Source organism: Erigeron canadensis, chromosome 3 (assembly GCF_010389155.1).
Source record: "Erigeron canadensis isolate Cc75 chromosome 3, C_canadensis_v1, whole genome shotgun sequence".
Lineage (NCBI taxonomy): Eukaryota > Viridiplantae > Streptophyta > Magnoliopsida > Asterales > Asteraceae > Erigeron > Erigeron canadensis.
The window spans coordinates 11,393,898-11,409,857 of record NC_057763.1 but is presented as its reverse complement, the minus strand read 5'-3'; the positions used below and the strand labels follow the sequence as shown (position 1 = coordinate 11,409,857).

General features: G+C 36.5%; 1 protein-coding gene across 1 annotated transcript; it reads left to right on the top strand.

Moving 5' to 3' along the window:
• Nucleotides 1-7,359: 7,359 nt before the first annotated feature.
• LOC122591496 lies at nt 7,360-8,591 on the top strand. Its single transcript, XM_043763762.1, has 2 exons — nt 7,360-8,159; nt 8,198-8,591. The coding sequence occupies exons 1-2, from the start codon at nt 7,360-7,362 to the stop codon at nt 8,589-8,591; spliced, it is 1,194 nt and encodes a 397-aa protein (XP_043619697.1).
• The last annotated feature ends 7,369 nt before the right edge of the window (nt 8,592-15,960 follow it).

The following is a 15,960-nucleotide window of genomic DNA, read 5'->3' as shown; positions in this document are numbered from 1 at the left end:
CATGACCATGGTCTTCATGGAATTCGTAGTATTTTGACATGTCTTTCTTTCCAAATCTGTGTATCATTGGTCGGGGAGGTTTAAAATCTTCAGCAACTCTCTCCGTCTTAAAAATTTCTCTTGGAGACTTTACTAAGTTGATCACTCTGTCATAAGAAATATTTCTTCTTTCCCTTCTATCATCTCTTCTATCATCTCTTCTGTCTTCCCTTCTTTTAGTATCTCTATGATCAAACCTTCTATCGTTTCTTCTAGCATCATATCTTCGACCCGAACCTCTCGACATCCTAAGACTTCCTCCAGGCCTATCCTTCCCAACTGCCCATTTTACGAGGAGGGCAGTTTCCCTGGAGCGAATGAAATCGAAAGCCCTATCGGTAGCTTCTCCAAAGGTCAATGGGATTCTCTTACTTAAATCGTCTTGGAGGTCGCCAGGGAGCAATGCCAAAGTAAAACCTGAGACTTGATGGCTTTCGGGAAGGCTTGGTATTTTTTGGCACTCCTAAGTGTACCTTGCGATGAAATCTCTCAAGGATTCACCACCTCTTTACCTAATCAAGTGAGCTTCCAGGTGGCTTCTTTGACGCTTCTTCTGCTGAGAAAATTGAGCTATGAATTTTTTCTTTAGGTCTGCATAGTCTTGGATGCTTTTTTATGGAAGCTAAGTGAACCACTCTAAGGCATAACCTAGTAAGGTGCCTAGGAATAAGTGACATGCTAGGATCCACCCATTTTTCCGTTAATACAGCTTGATCATAAATGGCAAGGTGATCTTCTAGGTCTCTAGTACCATCATAAGTACCGACAATTGTGGGAACCTTCTGCCCATCTGGGAAAGCATATATTGCCACCCCATCACAAAACCTTGACTTGTTTGCAGATTTTAGTGTTGTGGCTGCCCTTGCATGCTCATCCGCCTCCTCTCCTACAGCAATCTTTAGCATTTTTAATAATTCTTTTGCCGGGTGGACTGGCTCAGGAACAGACTCGACTAGCTTTTGCCTTTTCATTTCATCTACCAACAACTTCATTATAGATTCCATGCCTGTAGGTTGTGGGAGAGATTGTGGGGACGGTTGAGGTGGATTTGGCCTTAACGCAGCAGAGAGTTGAGACAACCAATCGGTTGGAGGAGTGGGTGGGGTTTGTGCTTGTTGTGTTCCCTTGGCAGCCAACTTTATCAATTCCAATAGATGGCTTTCCTGTATGGTTATAGACTGAGATGAACTTGCTGACCTCCTACCAAGGAAGAACTAGCCATGGTGGAAGTCATTATGCCCTTGAGAGAGTCTATCATACCTTGACTAGAGGAGAATGAAGAGAGTGTATTGATAGGAGATGAGTGGGTTGGGGGTGTTGATAACAAGGAGATAAAAGGTGTTGTAGAAGAGGAAGGTGTGGAAAAAAAGTGAGCCCACACTACCAGAGCTAAGGCCAGATCCAAAGCTCACCTTGGGTGGTAATCTAGATCCATCACCCGAAACAACTTTTGTTGAACTTGTTAAGAACTCACCAGATCTAGAATCAAATTATGGAAATTTTTCATTTGAATTTCTTTGGTCATCATCTGATATTTCCAGATTTATCACTAGAGATGTCTCTTTTTCAACATTTATCCCCAACCCAGAGGGAATTATTTGAGAAATTGGAGTAAATTCTTCCGCTATATGAAACTAAAGAACAAACAAGAACAAAAATGATGATTTTTGCTTTGAAATAACAATAAACCGTCCAATAATCAGTAAATCACAGATGGCGCCAATTTTTGAGCATGAAATATCAAACTCAATCACAAAAGAGATTTAACCACGAAAACCATTATAATCTCCTACCTCGTAGTGCAAACCTACTAAATCCTTTGCGGATCTAAGGTGAATAATGGTTTTCCCAGAGAGATGTATCGATCTCTGAAGGATATTAAATGTTGATGATTCTAGCTATTTCGATGATGATTAATTGATAGATTTAGAGAGAGAGTATGTGTGTGTAAATATGATGAATGAATGTTGAATGTCGTATTGAATGTGTGAATTCTGAATGACCTGACATCCAATGATTATGTACATTTATAGGCAACCATTTAGGGTTACATCGTTTATTGGGCCTCTCAGATATGGGCCTGGGCCTGCATCTAAGTACGAGAAATAGAACCTTCTAGGTGATCATAATCTTCCTCATTGCTATAGATTTTTTACGTATACTCATTAGTATTATTGTCAAAAAGGGTTGATCTTAATTCCTTTTGCCATTTTACATATATACGTATATATGAGATACATGTATGGCATGACATACTAGAAGGGGTTAATCTCGACGCATCTTCGTGATAAGTTCTTGACATGTTATCGAATGCAATTCCTTCCCTTCTAGATTTAGTGTTATAGATTAGATCACATCTCCGCCACCTCTTGCCACGTTGGGCTTAAGGAGAATCACCTTGTCCACCAATGGGCCTCGGGTCTATTTATCTCTTCCTTATGTTTTTATAAGTCACCATAAACAAAGGGTATTTGGAATATTAAGTATTCACTCTCGTCAAGAGAAATTCCCCAGGGAGCTTTGGTCAAGAGTGGTCCCATCACAAGTATATCTCTCCTCTTCAAGGAGCTCTCGGCTGGGACCTCTCTTTGTTACACACTCTCGCCAGGTGGGTCCCACATCCTCTTCTATTTACTCTCGGCATCTATCTCCTCTTGAACCTTTCCTCTCTTCCTTCCCTTTGTTGCTTTCGATTCTCTCTCTTCTCTTCTCACCCTCGGCTTTCTCTATCCTCCTTTTCACTCTCGTTTCTCTCTCTTCTCTTCCCTTGTAGCTCTCGCCGATTAAACCTTAACAAAACATCCATAGGGTTATGACCGTACTCCTTCACAAGTTATAGCCCATATATAGATACAAATATATACTAATAATTAACTTCTATTCTTAGGTATATTTTCTCATACATCTATATCTATATTATATATAAAAGTTGGATCAAGAGGTGGAAAATTTTGTCGATTTTTAGTTTTCATTGATGGGTACTTAATGGGGTTAATTAGTTTTCTTTAGAATAATGAATATGTATTTGATGTCATGTTTAAAATGATGTATCTATACCGAATGCATGCAAAATATTTTACTATTAAACGAGTTCAATGATAAAAGATATTAAATGGAGGCTCGGTTATTAAAGAAGCTAGGTAGACGAAGAAGCAACTTGTGACATTCATTGTGAGTGTGTAATCTCTTTATTTTCAATTTCTCTCAAAATTTCCATGGAGGTGATTCATCTTCTTTTGCAGATCAAACATGTTTTCGTTTATCTTAATCTTCGGGATTATTCCATCCAAGTGAGTTTTCTTTCTTTTTCATAAATAGGTTTTAATCTATCTTTTCACCTGACTTTTTTCTTCAAAAATTGATTAATACAACTTTTTACTTTGATGTATGAAATGTCTGATAATGGGTTTCTTTCTTTATCTCCATCTTTGGGTTTCAATAGCAGGTAACCTTTGCATCTTTGGTTTTTTTTTTTTTTTACTTATATTGATATTTTTTGCATCTTTGATTTCAATCTCTAGATCTATGGAAGCAAAGAAAGGTACCATTTTATATTTAAGTTTGTTCAATTTGATCTTTTTTTTTTTTTTTGTCTGCCTCAAGATGATTTTATTCTTCTATATTAAGGTACCCTACAAAAAGAGATATTAAGCATCTCATGGAAGGGATATTTTTCAACAATATTTTGTATTGATCTGTTTTGCAAAATTTTGATTAGATTGTCAATGCTAAAGAAAAACAATAAATGGGGATTATGGTTTATATTTGACTAACAAGGATGACAATGATTCAAAGATACTTTTTTATTAATATTTTTAGGTTTTAAAATTCTTCTTCTTTTTTTCTTATAATTTAGATATTCATGTCAGATTGATTTTTTGGAATGTGTAGTGAAGAACCATACTCGATTCTTTCATTGACAAGTTGCTTACAGGTAATGTGTATCTGTTGAAGGACTTGAAGGTCCGGGTACATAAAACGCTAAAGGTCACTACTAGAAATAGGGCTATCCTTGACGCGCAATGCCCGTCAAGAAGAGGTCTGATGACGCGCAAATGCCCGTCAAGGAAGGACCAGTCATAAAGCTTAATGACCCGCATTTGGGCGTCATCCATTTATGACGCGCACGTATGACACGCGTTTATGACTCTCCTTTTTGACTTCCTAGGAGGGGTGTCATATAGTTTATGACCCATTTCTTTGACAAATGTTTTTGCGTGTCATAACTTATAAAATCAATTTTTTTTATTTTTTCTGTTTTTTAAAACCTGCTTATATAAATAATAAACCTGGTAATAAAACCTGATTATATAAATAATAAACCTGATAATAGTACAAAATTAACACATTTCATATATATATCAAAACCATGCGTCACCAATCCATTACATAAAGATTCAAGTCGAAATAGTTAAACGGTTTACAAGTTTCTACTTAAAAATAAAATTCAACACATAAATCGCCCATTCTTCTCGAATCTCGTCCAAATCAACATTCATGTACTCATTGCCATCACCACCAATCTAGTAAAAAATAAAATAGCAATTTAGAAACTGTACAAGCTACTTAACAGCAAATGTTAACCACCAAACAATGATAACCACCAAACAAATCAATACTTTAAACAATTAGCTTAAAACAGTTTCAGGTCTAGCTAATAACTAATAACACAAGTCCAGCCCTAGCTTAAAACAGAGCTCCATTTCTCCCAATCTAATGGCACAAGTCCAGCCCTAGCTTAAAATAGTTTCAAGTCACAATTACACACTCACAATTGAACTACTTTAAACAGTTTCAGGCCCCTCAATTACACACTCACAATCTCACCTATGCAAAAAATATGTAAACTGAATTTGCTGTGAGAAATTAGAGACTCAAAGAAAGTTACATTGCATTTCATTTCATTAAAGACAATGGCCAATATATATAGCGAAAACTGAGATTCTTATCTCATGACATTTTACTAACATTTCTCCACTCCAAAGTGCCATCATGCCTTAATAAACTAGTAGCTACCTTAATTTAACTCCTAGACATAAGTTGTAACATGACTTAATTATAATGCAAAGGACAGATACTAATTAAACAAACCACATAACTATTTGAAATATTTCAAGATTAGCCAACAATCAATTAACTACTTACAGTGTGATTTTCGAGAACCCCAACTCCATGTTTAACTATTTCCTTCATAAAATTCAACATGAAGTACCCACATTCAGTGCTTCCCGGCTGACGTGGACACTACACAAGAAATATACAACATCATATATCCAATCAGCAGCATATTTTGCAGCATAAATTCAGCAACATACAATAACTAGCTTCCTCTATGTTTAACAATCAGCAACATACAACTAGTTGGATCTCGATCAGTTTCAGGTGTACTAACCAAGTAACTAACTAACTAACTTAACATACAACTAACTACATAACAAACAACAGCAGCACAAGATAATATTCAACAAATAACTAATTACCTTAGATTTAACCCAGTTAAGTTTAGTCCTCTTATTTCTTCCAGATTCCACATCATACAATGCAATTGCCCTAAAAAGAATTAACCCAGTTAGTATTACATCATACTTACACTAACAATTCTATAATTTGTAATACTTATGCATCCACTATTTGCTTCAACTAAAGATTGACGTCGCTAGTCTTTAGGGAATCAAGATAATAGTATGTACTTGTCTTCATGTTAATCACGCCTAACACCCAATGTCTTCACAATATCTTTCAAGAGCGTCCCATAAGTCCTTTGAAGTAGTGTACTTTTTGAACAAATGTACACTATCTTGAGGCAAGGCCATAGTAAGAACGGACAAGGCCTTTCCCTCAATTGCGTATCTTTTACGTTCTTCAATCGGCATATCAGCATAAGTATACCTACCGATCACTCCATTCTTCTCATACGAAGGCCAATCAAAACCTTGAGTTATCACAAGCCACATTTCAATGTCAGTGAGACGAATATAGTCTTCAAAACGTCTCTTCCACATCGAATAATTTTCCATACGAAAAAGCTTTGGAGGTGTATTACCCCGACCAACCTCATGATCGTGCATGATCATCTGGCTGATGAGTAGGGCATTTGGTGAATTTGCAGCAGCTGGTATGGTAGTCATTTCGAATCTTTTGGTGACAAATCAAATGAAATAACAACGTAAATCGTGTGGCACGAAGTCACACGAGGAGTACGTGACACGAAGAACACGAAGTCACGCGAGAAGCACGTGACACGAAGAGACATGAGGTCATGCTCATGAGCACGAAGATTAGTTCGTGCAGACGTGTCGCGAAGTTGACATGAAGTCAGGTTAGTGCTGACGTAGGCACTAAGCAAGGATCACCTCGTGCTGACGTAAGCACGAGGTCGCGCGAAGTTACACACGAACTAAAGGAAAAACACGAATTTCGAACGAATTTGCAATCAATAGCAAATCAAATGATCTTAAACCTTCTGGTAATCAACCTTAGGGCTCTGATACCACTTATAAGGTGCCCTATTGTTGCGTGGATCGTAATAAGACGTGATTCGTTATGTCAAGAGTGCGGAATCCTCTTGAGATAACTAGATTGCTATTGCCTTTTGTCGATTAATGAGCAATTAACCAACCCAAGGAGATGCACAAGGCTTGTGGTTCGTGTAGGATATCACACGAAGGAACAATTAACCTTAATTCTTAGTTTTACCAAACAATACTCACGATTTACTAAGATTTCAAAAGATTAACCTAATTCCGTAGATTAGGTCTTGTAATTATACTAAAAGATTATTGGGTTGTGTGGGCTTCGGCCTTAATTATGTATTAGGCCCGATTAAGCAACCAATCGATCTCCCTCGTGCTGACGTCAGCACGAGGTCAGTCCTACATGCTGATGACTTGTACATAACATCCAATCATCGTTTAAGTGTTCTACGACACTTATAAACCTTGATTCTATGTTCTTGTACCTGCAAAACAATATATAACACACAAACACAATACAAAACATAAACAGATATAATATTGAAGTTCAGATGTAATCATTAAATATCAACACAAGTTCTTATTTAAATGATTAAAAACATAGTTTCTAAAACATAAACGATAATTAAATCTATGTTGCGATTGTCACAACAAATCTGCATCTACACCTTTATCTATTAATTCTTTCGCTGATTTAACAAATTTATTTTATAGTCAATTTTCATGCAGTAGGACTTTTGAGAAATTGACTGATGATCTATATAAAATAATTTAAAAACCGTATGAATCACTTAGAGATTTTATGACTAGATTTACAAAAGAATCTCTTAATATTCCTAAATTAGATATGTTGACCGCTATTCAAGCTTTGCAGAGAGGTCTCCATAAAGGATCTAAATTCCAGGAAGATCTCATAATGACGCCATGCAGAAATTTAGATGAAGTAAAAGCAAGGGCAACAAGATTTATAAGGCTCGAAGAAAATGAACTTACAACTTCGAAATTAGATGCCTTATCATATGATCGTCCAAATCGGAAGGCAGAAACCCCGGTGTTTAAACCAAGACACAAACCTTACTCAAGACATGTAGATGATCAAGTCAATGTCGTTGAAGAAGATGACGGGGTCGAATATCCAACTTTGGCATCATACTGTTTCTCTGTAGGAACTCCTGGCATTATAATGGCGCTTAGAGATCTTGGAGACAAGGTGAGATGGCCTCAGAAGAAAAATGACGGATACTTCAAGAAGAAAGATCCTAGCCAGTGGTGTGCTTATCATGAAGACTTTGGCCATATCATCGAAGATTGCAAGATGTTAAGAAGAGAAATATCCACTTTATTAGCAAAAGGATATTTGACAGAACTCCTTGGAAGGAAGAAGGCCAAAGATGTTGAAGGCTTGGACTTTTCCAAACCAAAATCAACACAAAATGCAGATTCCCCACCAGCGAATGCAAAAGTAATTAACACCATCTCTGGGGGATCGGAAGTGTGCGGGACAACATATTCAGCAGCAAAAAGACTTGCAAAGCAAAGCAAAGCAGATAAAGGAGAAAGAAGTGTGAAGAAAGCATCAATTTCGGACTCAGACATTATCTCCTTTGAAGAAGACTTTGATGATATCATGGAACCTATGATGGGCTGGTAATTACTTTGTTTATCGCTAACCATTATGTTCGCAGGATTTTGATAGATAATGGGAGCTCAGTGAATATCATCAAGCTGGAGACATTACGAAGAATGGATATCTCGGAAGAAGATATCAATGGAAAGGCTTCTCCATTGATTGGATTCAGTGGGGAAACTAAATATACAGTGGGTGAAATAAAATTATCAGTTTATGTTGGAGGGATGAATTCGATGCAGAAATTCTGTGTCATAGATTCTCTCCCAGGATGCAACATAATCTTGGGAAGACCCTGGATACACGAAATGAAGGCAGTACCTTCAACATATCATCAATGTGTTAAACTTCCAATACCTTGGGGAGTAGTTACTGTCAAGGGAGATCAGCAAGAAGCAAGAGAATGCTACACATCCAGCATGAAGTCAGCTGCAAAGCCAATTTCACAATAGTAATTACAGAAAAGGGTCTTCGATGTAGACGAACCAGAACAGCAAGATATAAAGGAAGTTATCTTGGTTTCTGAAGATCCTAACATTAAAGTTTTAATATGGAAAAAGATATCAAAAGATATGGAAGTCAAATTTATTGATTTCCTCAAAGCTAGAATGAAGACTTTCGCTTGGAAACAAGAAGATATGACTGGAATATCAAGAGATGTCATCACACACAAGCTGGGAATGGACAAAAGCTTCAAGCCTATTCAGCAAAAAATAAGAAAATTTGCTCCTGAAAGAAATGCTATAATCCAGGAAGATGTTGAAAGATTATTAAAGGCTAAAATGATCAGAGAAGTTAAATTCCCAGAGTGGCTGGCAAACGTGGTGGTCGTACAAAAGAAAAATGGAAAATGGAGAATTTGTGTAGATTTTACTGATCTAAACAAAGCTTGTCCAAAAGATCCATTTCCACTACCACATATTGATGCAATGGTCGATGCAACTTCGGGACATGAGATGTTAACATTCATGGATGCCTCCTCAGGATTTCAACAGATACAAATGGAACCTGAAGATCAGGAAGCCACAGCCTTCATGACACCGACATGTATTTATTGTTATATTGCAATGCGTTTTGGTCTTAAAAATGCAGGTGCAAATATCAAAGGCTCGTGAACATGATGTTCAAAGATCAACTGGGGGATACCATGGAAGTTTATATAGACGATATGGTGGTAAAGTACAAGAGAGCTGAAGATCACTTAAAGGATCTTGAAGTAGCCTTCAACATCCTTGACAAGTACAATATGAAGTTAAATCCCGCCAAGTGTAATTTTGGAGTCGGAGCTGGAAAATTCTTAGGATATATGGTCACCAAAAGAGGAATTGAAGCTAGCCTGGAGCAAATTAAAGCAATATTAAATTTGAAGTCTCCGTCGAATGCTAAAGACATCCAAAGATTAACTGGCAGATTAGCAGCTCTCAACAGATTCATTTCAAGATCCTCAGATAGATGCAAAGAATTTTACGATATTCTGAAAAAGAATAAGAAATTCGAATGGGGTAAAAAGCAAGAAGAGGCCTTTCAGGAATTAAAAAAGTACTTATCAACCCCTCCACTGCTGATGAAGCCTGAAGATGGTGAGCCTTTATATCTTTACATGGCAGTATCATCAAATGTAGTAAGCACAGTTCTTGTAAAGGAATCTGAAGGCATACAAAATCTCGTCTACTATGTAAGTAAAAGTTTAATTGATGCTGAAACCAGGTACTCTCATCTCGAAAAACTCATACTTGCATTAGTCATCGCATCTACTAAACTTAGACATTATTTTGAAATGCATGCTATACATGTTAGGACAAATTACCCTATAAAATGTATGCTTAGAAAACCTGAAGTATCAGGAAGAATGGCTAAATGGTCTATAAAATTAAGTGCCTTTAACTTAGTATATGAACCTAGAAATGCTATAAAATCTCAAGCTTTAGCTGATTTTGTGGCTGATTTTAGTACTGACTTACAACAAGAAGTGGACTTAGAAGTTAAAATGCTAGAAGAAGCAACTGAAAAATGGATCCTATATACTGATGGTGCTGCTAATGTTAAAGGAATAGGATTAGGTATCGTACTAAATTCGCCACAGGGGATATCATACCCCAAGCAGTAAATTGTCATTTCATAGCTACTAATAATGAAGCAGAATACGAAGCTTTAATTTCTGGTATGCAATTGGCTAAATATATGAATATTAGGAACCTTAAATTATATGTAGATTCATTACTTTTAGCAAATCATTTTAATGGACCATACGCTGCGAAAGGAGAAAAATTAATGCAATATCTAGATATAGTTAAAAAATTAGCTGAAAATTTTGACTTATTCGATATAGAACAAGTACCTAGAGAAGAAAATGTTGAAGCTGATGCCTTAGCAAACCTAGGTTCAACATTTAAGATGTCGTCTGAAACTAGTATTCCTATAGTTCATGTTCTATATCCTGCCATAGATAAAGAGTCTCATAAAACTTTAGCTATTCAAGATAGTGAAACTGGAGAATCTGAAAACAATCAAACTTCATGGATGACACCTATAAAGGAATATATAAGCAATGGGACAATTCCTAAGGATGAAAACCCAAAGGCTTTTCGAATGAAAACTTTACATTATTCTATGATAAATGGTATCCTGTATAGAAAGTCTCTTGCAGGACCATATCTTAGGTGATTAGAGGAAACCGAGATCAAAGAGGTTCTTAAAGATATTCACGAAGGAGAATGTGGGAACCACACAGCTGGAAGATCATTACATTCGAAAATCTTAAGGACTGGTTATTATTGGCCAACCATGAAACAAGATGCTGAAGATTATGCTAGGAATTGTGATGCTTCTCAAAGACATAGCAACATTCATCATCAACTAGCTGAACCTATGTATCCAGTTTTGTCACCATGGCCATTCATGAAGTGGGGAATGGATATTGTAGGACCAATGACAGAATCTTCAGCGGGGAAGAAATATTTTTTGTCAATGACAAATTATTTTTCAAAATGGATTGAAGCTGAAGCATATTCCAAGATCCAGGAGTCTCATGTTATATCCTTCATCAAAAGAAATATATTGACCAGATTTGGGGTTCCAGCAGAGATAATTTGTGACAATGGTTCACAATTTATTGGAAAGAAAACCACAAATTTATGTGAAAGATGGGGAATCAAGATGATCACTTCTACCCCTGTTCATCCTCAAGCCAATGGTCAAGCGGAGTCAAGTAATAAGATTATTATGAACAATCTAAAGAAAAGACTGGGACAGGCCAAAGGAAAATGGGCTGAAGAGTTACCATTTGTCTTATGGGTTGATCGCACAACCTCTAAAAATGCAACTGGGCAAACCCCATTTTCGCTTGTTTTTGGAGCAGAAGCAGTATTGCCCACTGAAATGGACTTACCAACTACTGGGATAAGTCTATTGACTAATGAGAAAAACAAAGAGTTAATGTTTGAAAGCTTGGAAGCTTTAGATGAATTACGAGAAAGAACCAGAATAAGAATAACAGCTTATCAACAAAGAATCGCCAAGTCTTATAATAAGAATTTAAGATTAAGACGATTTCAAGTTGGGGATTTGGTGTTAAAGAAAGCTTTGATCAAGCCTGATTGGAAATTGAACCCGAAATGGGAAAGACCTTATTTGAGCGAGGCAGAAGCTGGTAAAGGATCTTATTGGTTACAAGATCTAGAAGGTAAATTAGTTCCAAGAGCTTGGAACGCCATCCACCTTAAATTATATCATGTCTAATTAATTTTGTCTCATTGACAAAATCAGGTATGATTTCTAAATCCTTTTTTATTTATTCATTTATTTATTTATTTGTTTATTCTTCAAAATGATGATACTGACTCGAGCGTCGGAGTGGCGTTAGCCAAATGGCTAACGTCAATTTCTAAGGATTTCAATTTGTAGGATCTCAAAGGATATTCAGCATCATACACAGCAACGTGGAACAAGGTCTTCACCTTTTGGCTTTCACGCCAACTTTTGGTTGGGGGTTTTCACCCTCTCTCACGATTTGCCCATGTCGCACGTTCATTAATTTCACAGCTGAAGGGTTAAATTGCAAGGTTGTCGAAATTAATTCTACCGATTATCGATGTCACCATCGATCTCCCGAAATGGCTAACCACGCCACCCATTACACAAACGCATACGAAAAGGCTAACCACGCTTCCCAAGCATGTTCAAGATATTGAGACACCCTCATTATCTTGGACTCCAATATCCCTACGAAAATATTAAAATTAAGAATTCCCTTCTTAATTTTAATCCCCTCCAAAGATCATATCGGTCCCATTTATATTTAATTGCTATAGGAATATAGTGGAACTAACAAACAATTAAGACACTGGATGCTTGAAGATCACAATTTACAAGTGGATCTTAATTACATATCACAAGGTGCATGTATCTTACCCTATAATTATTACTTTGATTTGATTTGTTACTGTTGATATAGTCAAATAAGTCAAGGGTAATAATTAACTGACATGTGATATCATGCAAACGGTTATTTAATTTTCCAATTTTAACCCCATTAACATCATTGATTTTTGGAATCGAAGCAATAAAGATCAAAAGATAAATATTTTTCATTCATAACGAAAATATTTACAAAAGATAAAACTGCTTGATAGGAGTTACAATCAAAAGAGTTTAAAAATGGGCTCTGGCCTTTGCATTATATCCGTCGTCGCCCATCAAAAACTTTACAGAAGAACGTCCCAGTAAAGCTCAGGGTTAATCTCCTTCAACTTATTCAAGATTGACCTAACCCTTTCTCTCGAGCCCCTCGGAGTTCTTCCTGCGTTACGCCAAGTTCGCAACAAATGTCTCTCAAAGCATTGTTGAGAATCTTATTTTTTGCTTCCAAACTCTTTTACACCTCCAGACCCATTTCTTTTTCGGTCTCGATGGATTCCCTGTAAGATTTGAGTAGGCCTTCCATAGTTTGGATGATTTCATCGTTTATCTTGTCTTTGGCGATCTGTTGTTCTTCGAGATCAGCGAAAGACTGAAATATGAAATAAATAAGTTATAAATAACAGCAAATAACTTAAGGAAAAAGAAGATTTAAATATACCTTTTGAAGAAATCCCCAAGAGATTTTAGAGACATATTGAAAGTATGGATTTTAAAGAAAAGAAGATTTTTCGTGACTTCAAAAAACTGGGGGCTCGCTTATATAATAGGGTAAAAGGACATGAATGAATCGTCGGGTAGTTACCTATCAAGTCAAGACTCTTGGTTATCTTATCTCCACGTCTTATCCACGGGGTGAATTCAAAATTAACTCCTTGACTTTGGTCAAAGTGTACTCCAGAAGATTCAAAATTATTTTGAGCAAAGTTATTTTAAACAAAATTGATTTTTTATCAAAAAACTTTGGGGACAATTGTTATGGGTGAAATTTCAGGTTTCATTATCTTGGGACCTCAGGATCATGAACCTTCAGGATCTTGACACGCCTTGACGAATTACTAACGATAAACTTCAAGTATTGTTTCTATGAGAATATTATGCAGGTAACTTGATATTTATCACAAGGGAAATATCTCTAACGGTACAAAAGAGATTCAACACATGTCTTATTTGATCAACACGCAAAAAGACTTAGTCCAGCATCATAATCGGACTTCAAGAGGAATTCAGCATGAGGAGAATATCTTCAAACGGCTACAATATCAATCAAGATATGCTCCAACGTTCACCAGATGAAGACCAGGAAGATCCCTGTAATTTCGGAAAATTAGTTACTAGGCTGCTCTATATAAACGAGGACCTGATCGATCATAGGATATACAATGTTACACACACTCACATATTTACTTGCTTATTTTCTCTGCTCATACTTGTAAACAACCAACACACTTTTCTTTACTTAGAAAGATCGATCAAGTCGCTCTATCATTGTAACCAATTTACACCATTAATAAAAGAACAAGGCAGGGATGATTGCTTCCTACCGGGGTTTTTATGCCGGCAATCCATAAAGGATTAAGGGTTTTTCCTCGATAACAAATCTCGGTGTTCTTTATTCCTTTCTCTTTATTTTCCGCATTTATTTACATTTATCTTTCTTTATCTTGCTTAATCTATCTTATATTTGATTATATAGTTATTTGCGAAATCTTTTGACTACCTTTTTTTGTTTAAGACGACATAATCTTGATTTATCATACTTATTTTAAACGCATCTTTGAATCTAAACCAATTTTACAAGCCCTTTACCTCACGAACGAAAGTTTGGTTACATAATTGATCTAAGTCTTCAAGGTTGATTATCTTTGATAATTTTTGACCAAAACAAATGGTTACATCTAATTTCTATCAAGGCCTTCATCAATCACAAACTATTCATAACCATTCCCTATCTCACTAAAGCTTGACAAAATCTATAAAGAGCAAAGAGATGCATATGAGGTACCTTCTTCAGTTAAGCAGTTCTTTGGAAGACCAGCTTACCTCTTGCATTCACAAAGTACATTCCATGCTCAGGACTTTCAATGAACAAACCACTTCTTAGATTTTCCACACCAGCAAGTAGAGATAGATTGAGATGTTCAAGCAGTTTGTCAAGTGCATCTGGTGATAGTTGACCAAGAACTCTGAAGGATTTAGATTCTTGATAAAATCTGCATGATCACCTTCAGGAGCTTTAGGTACAACAACTCTTCTTCTCTTGTTTCTCAAGGGCTCAACTGTCTCATCTTCTCCAATTACATCATAAGTGTCAAGTCTTGGTAGCCCAAATACATCAATATTGAACTTTCTGATGATGTCAAACTTCTTCTCCAGGGCTTCAAGAGCAGTCTGTTGATGAATTCCTGGTGACCTTATTATGATGTTGTGCAGTTCAACCCATTCAGTGTAACCAAGTTCATACAGCTTACCTAGATCACAAGTATCACTATTTATTTCAAAACCAACTCTTGTGATCCTGATACTTGGTTCAACTTGTCCTCTTTTCTCTTTAGTTGTACACCAGTGATCTGCTCAGGATATTTTCTTTTATGAATTCTTTCAATAATTTTGTCTTGTGAGCTTCCCACTGGTCATGAGCAATGACACTTTGCTTTACATCTTTAACTTTCTCTGAGGCTTGTATGAACCACCACAGACTTTCTTTTCTTTGAAGTTGGCTTGCCAGAGTCAATTTTTAAATAGTTATCTTCATTAACTTCCTTCTGGTAAGCTTCTTGCATAGCTTCTGCAATTGTGGGTCATTTTTAGTTTCATTTGCAGTTTTAGCCTTCCTTTCCCTTTCCAGTCTATCTTCACCCCTCTTGGTGTGCTTCTTCACCGTGACACCATAATCAAGAGCTTTTTCTGCAGCCAATCCCAATCTACTCTATCTTGTTCAACATCTTCACTCCACTAGGACTTCTTTTCATTTATTCTCTTCTTGAGCATAAATTGGTCCCGAGGAATATTGTCTTCACTTATGATGAATCTTTAGGTTTTTCTGGGGAAGCTTGGTCAACTTGCAATGACACAGCTTGCACAGGGACAACTTGGACAGACTTGTAGATTGTCAACTTCCTTCTTCCACAGATTTCTTCCTTATATCTTCATCACTTTTCTCCCCTCAGTTTTATTCTTCTCTCCTTCATCTGTTTCAACCACTTTATCAGACTCAGACTCTAATATTTTTATCTTTTCTTATCTCCTCTTCACTTGATCCAAACCACAATAACTCTCTATCATTAGCTTCTCTCTTCCTTCTTTCTTTGAGCAGTCTTTCATCCAGCTTTTTTATGTACTCAGTAACCTTCTTGTTAGCTTGATCTCTTTCCTCTTTGCTTCTCAGCTTCCTTCTCCAGCTCA

Bases quoted from the DNA above. Each gene is read 5' to 3' on its own strand.
- LOC122591496 (XM_043763762.1), top strand. From the start codon at position 7,360: ATGTTGACCGCTATTCAAGCTTTGCAGAGAGGTCTCCATAAAGGATCT. The intron at 8,160-8,197 runs GTAATTACTTTG...TTATGTTCGCAG, and splicing joins ATGGAACCTATGATGGGCTG to GATTTTGATAGATAATGGGA.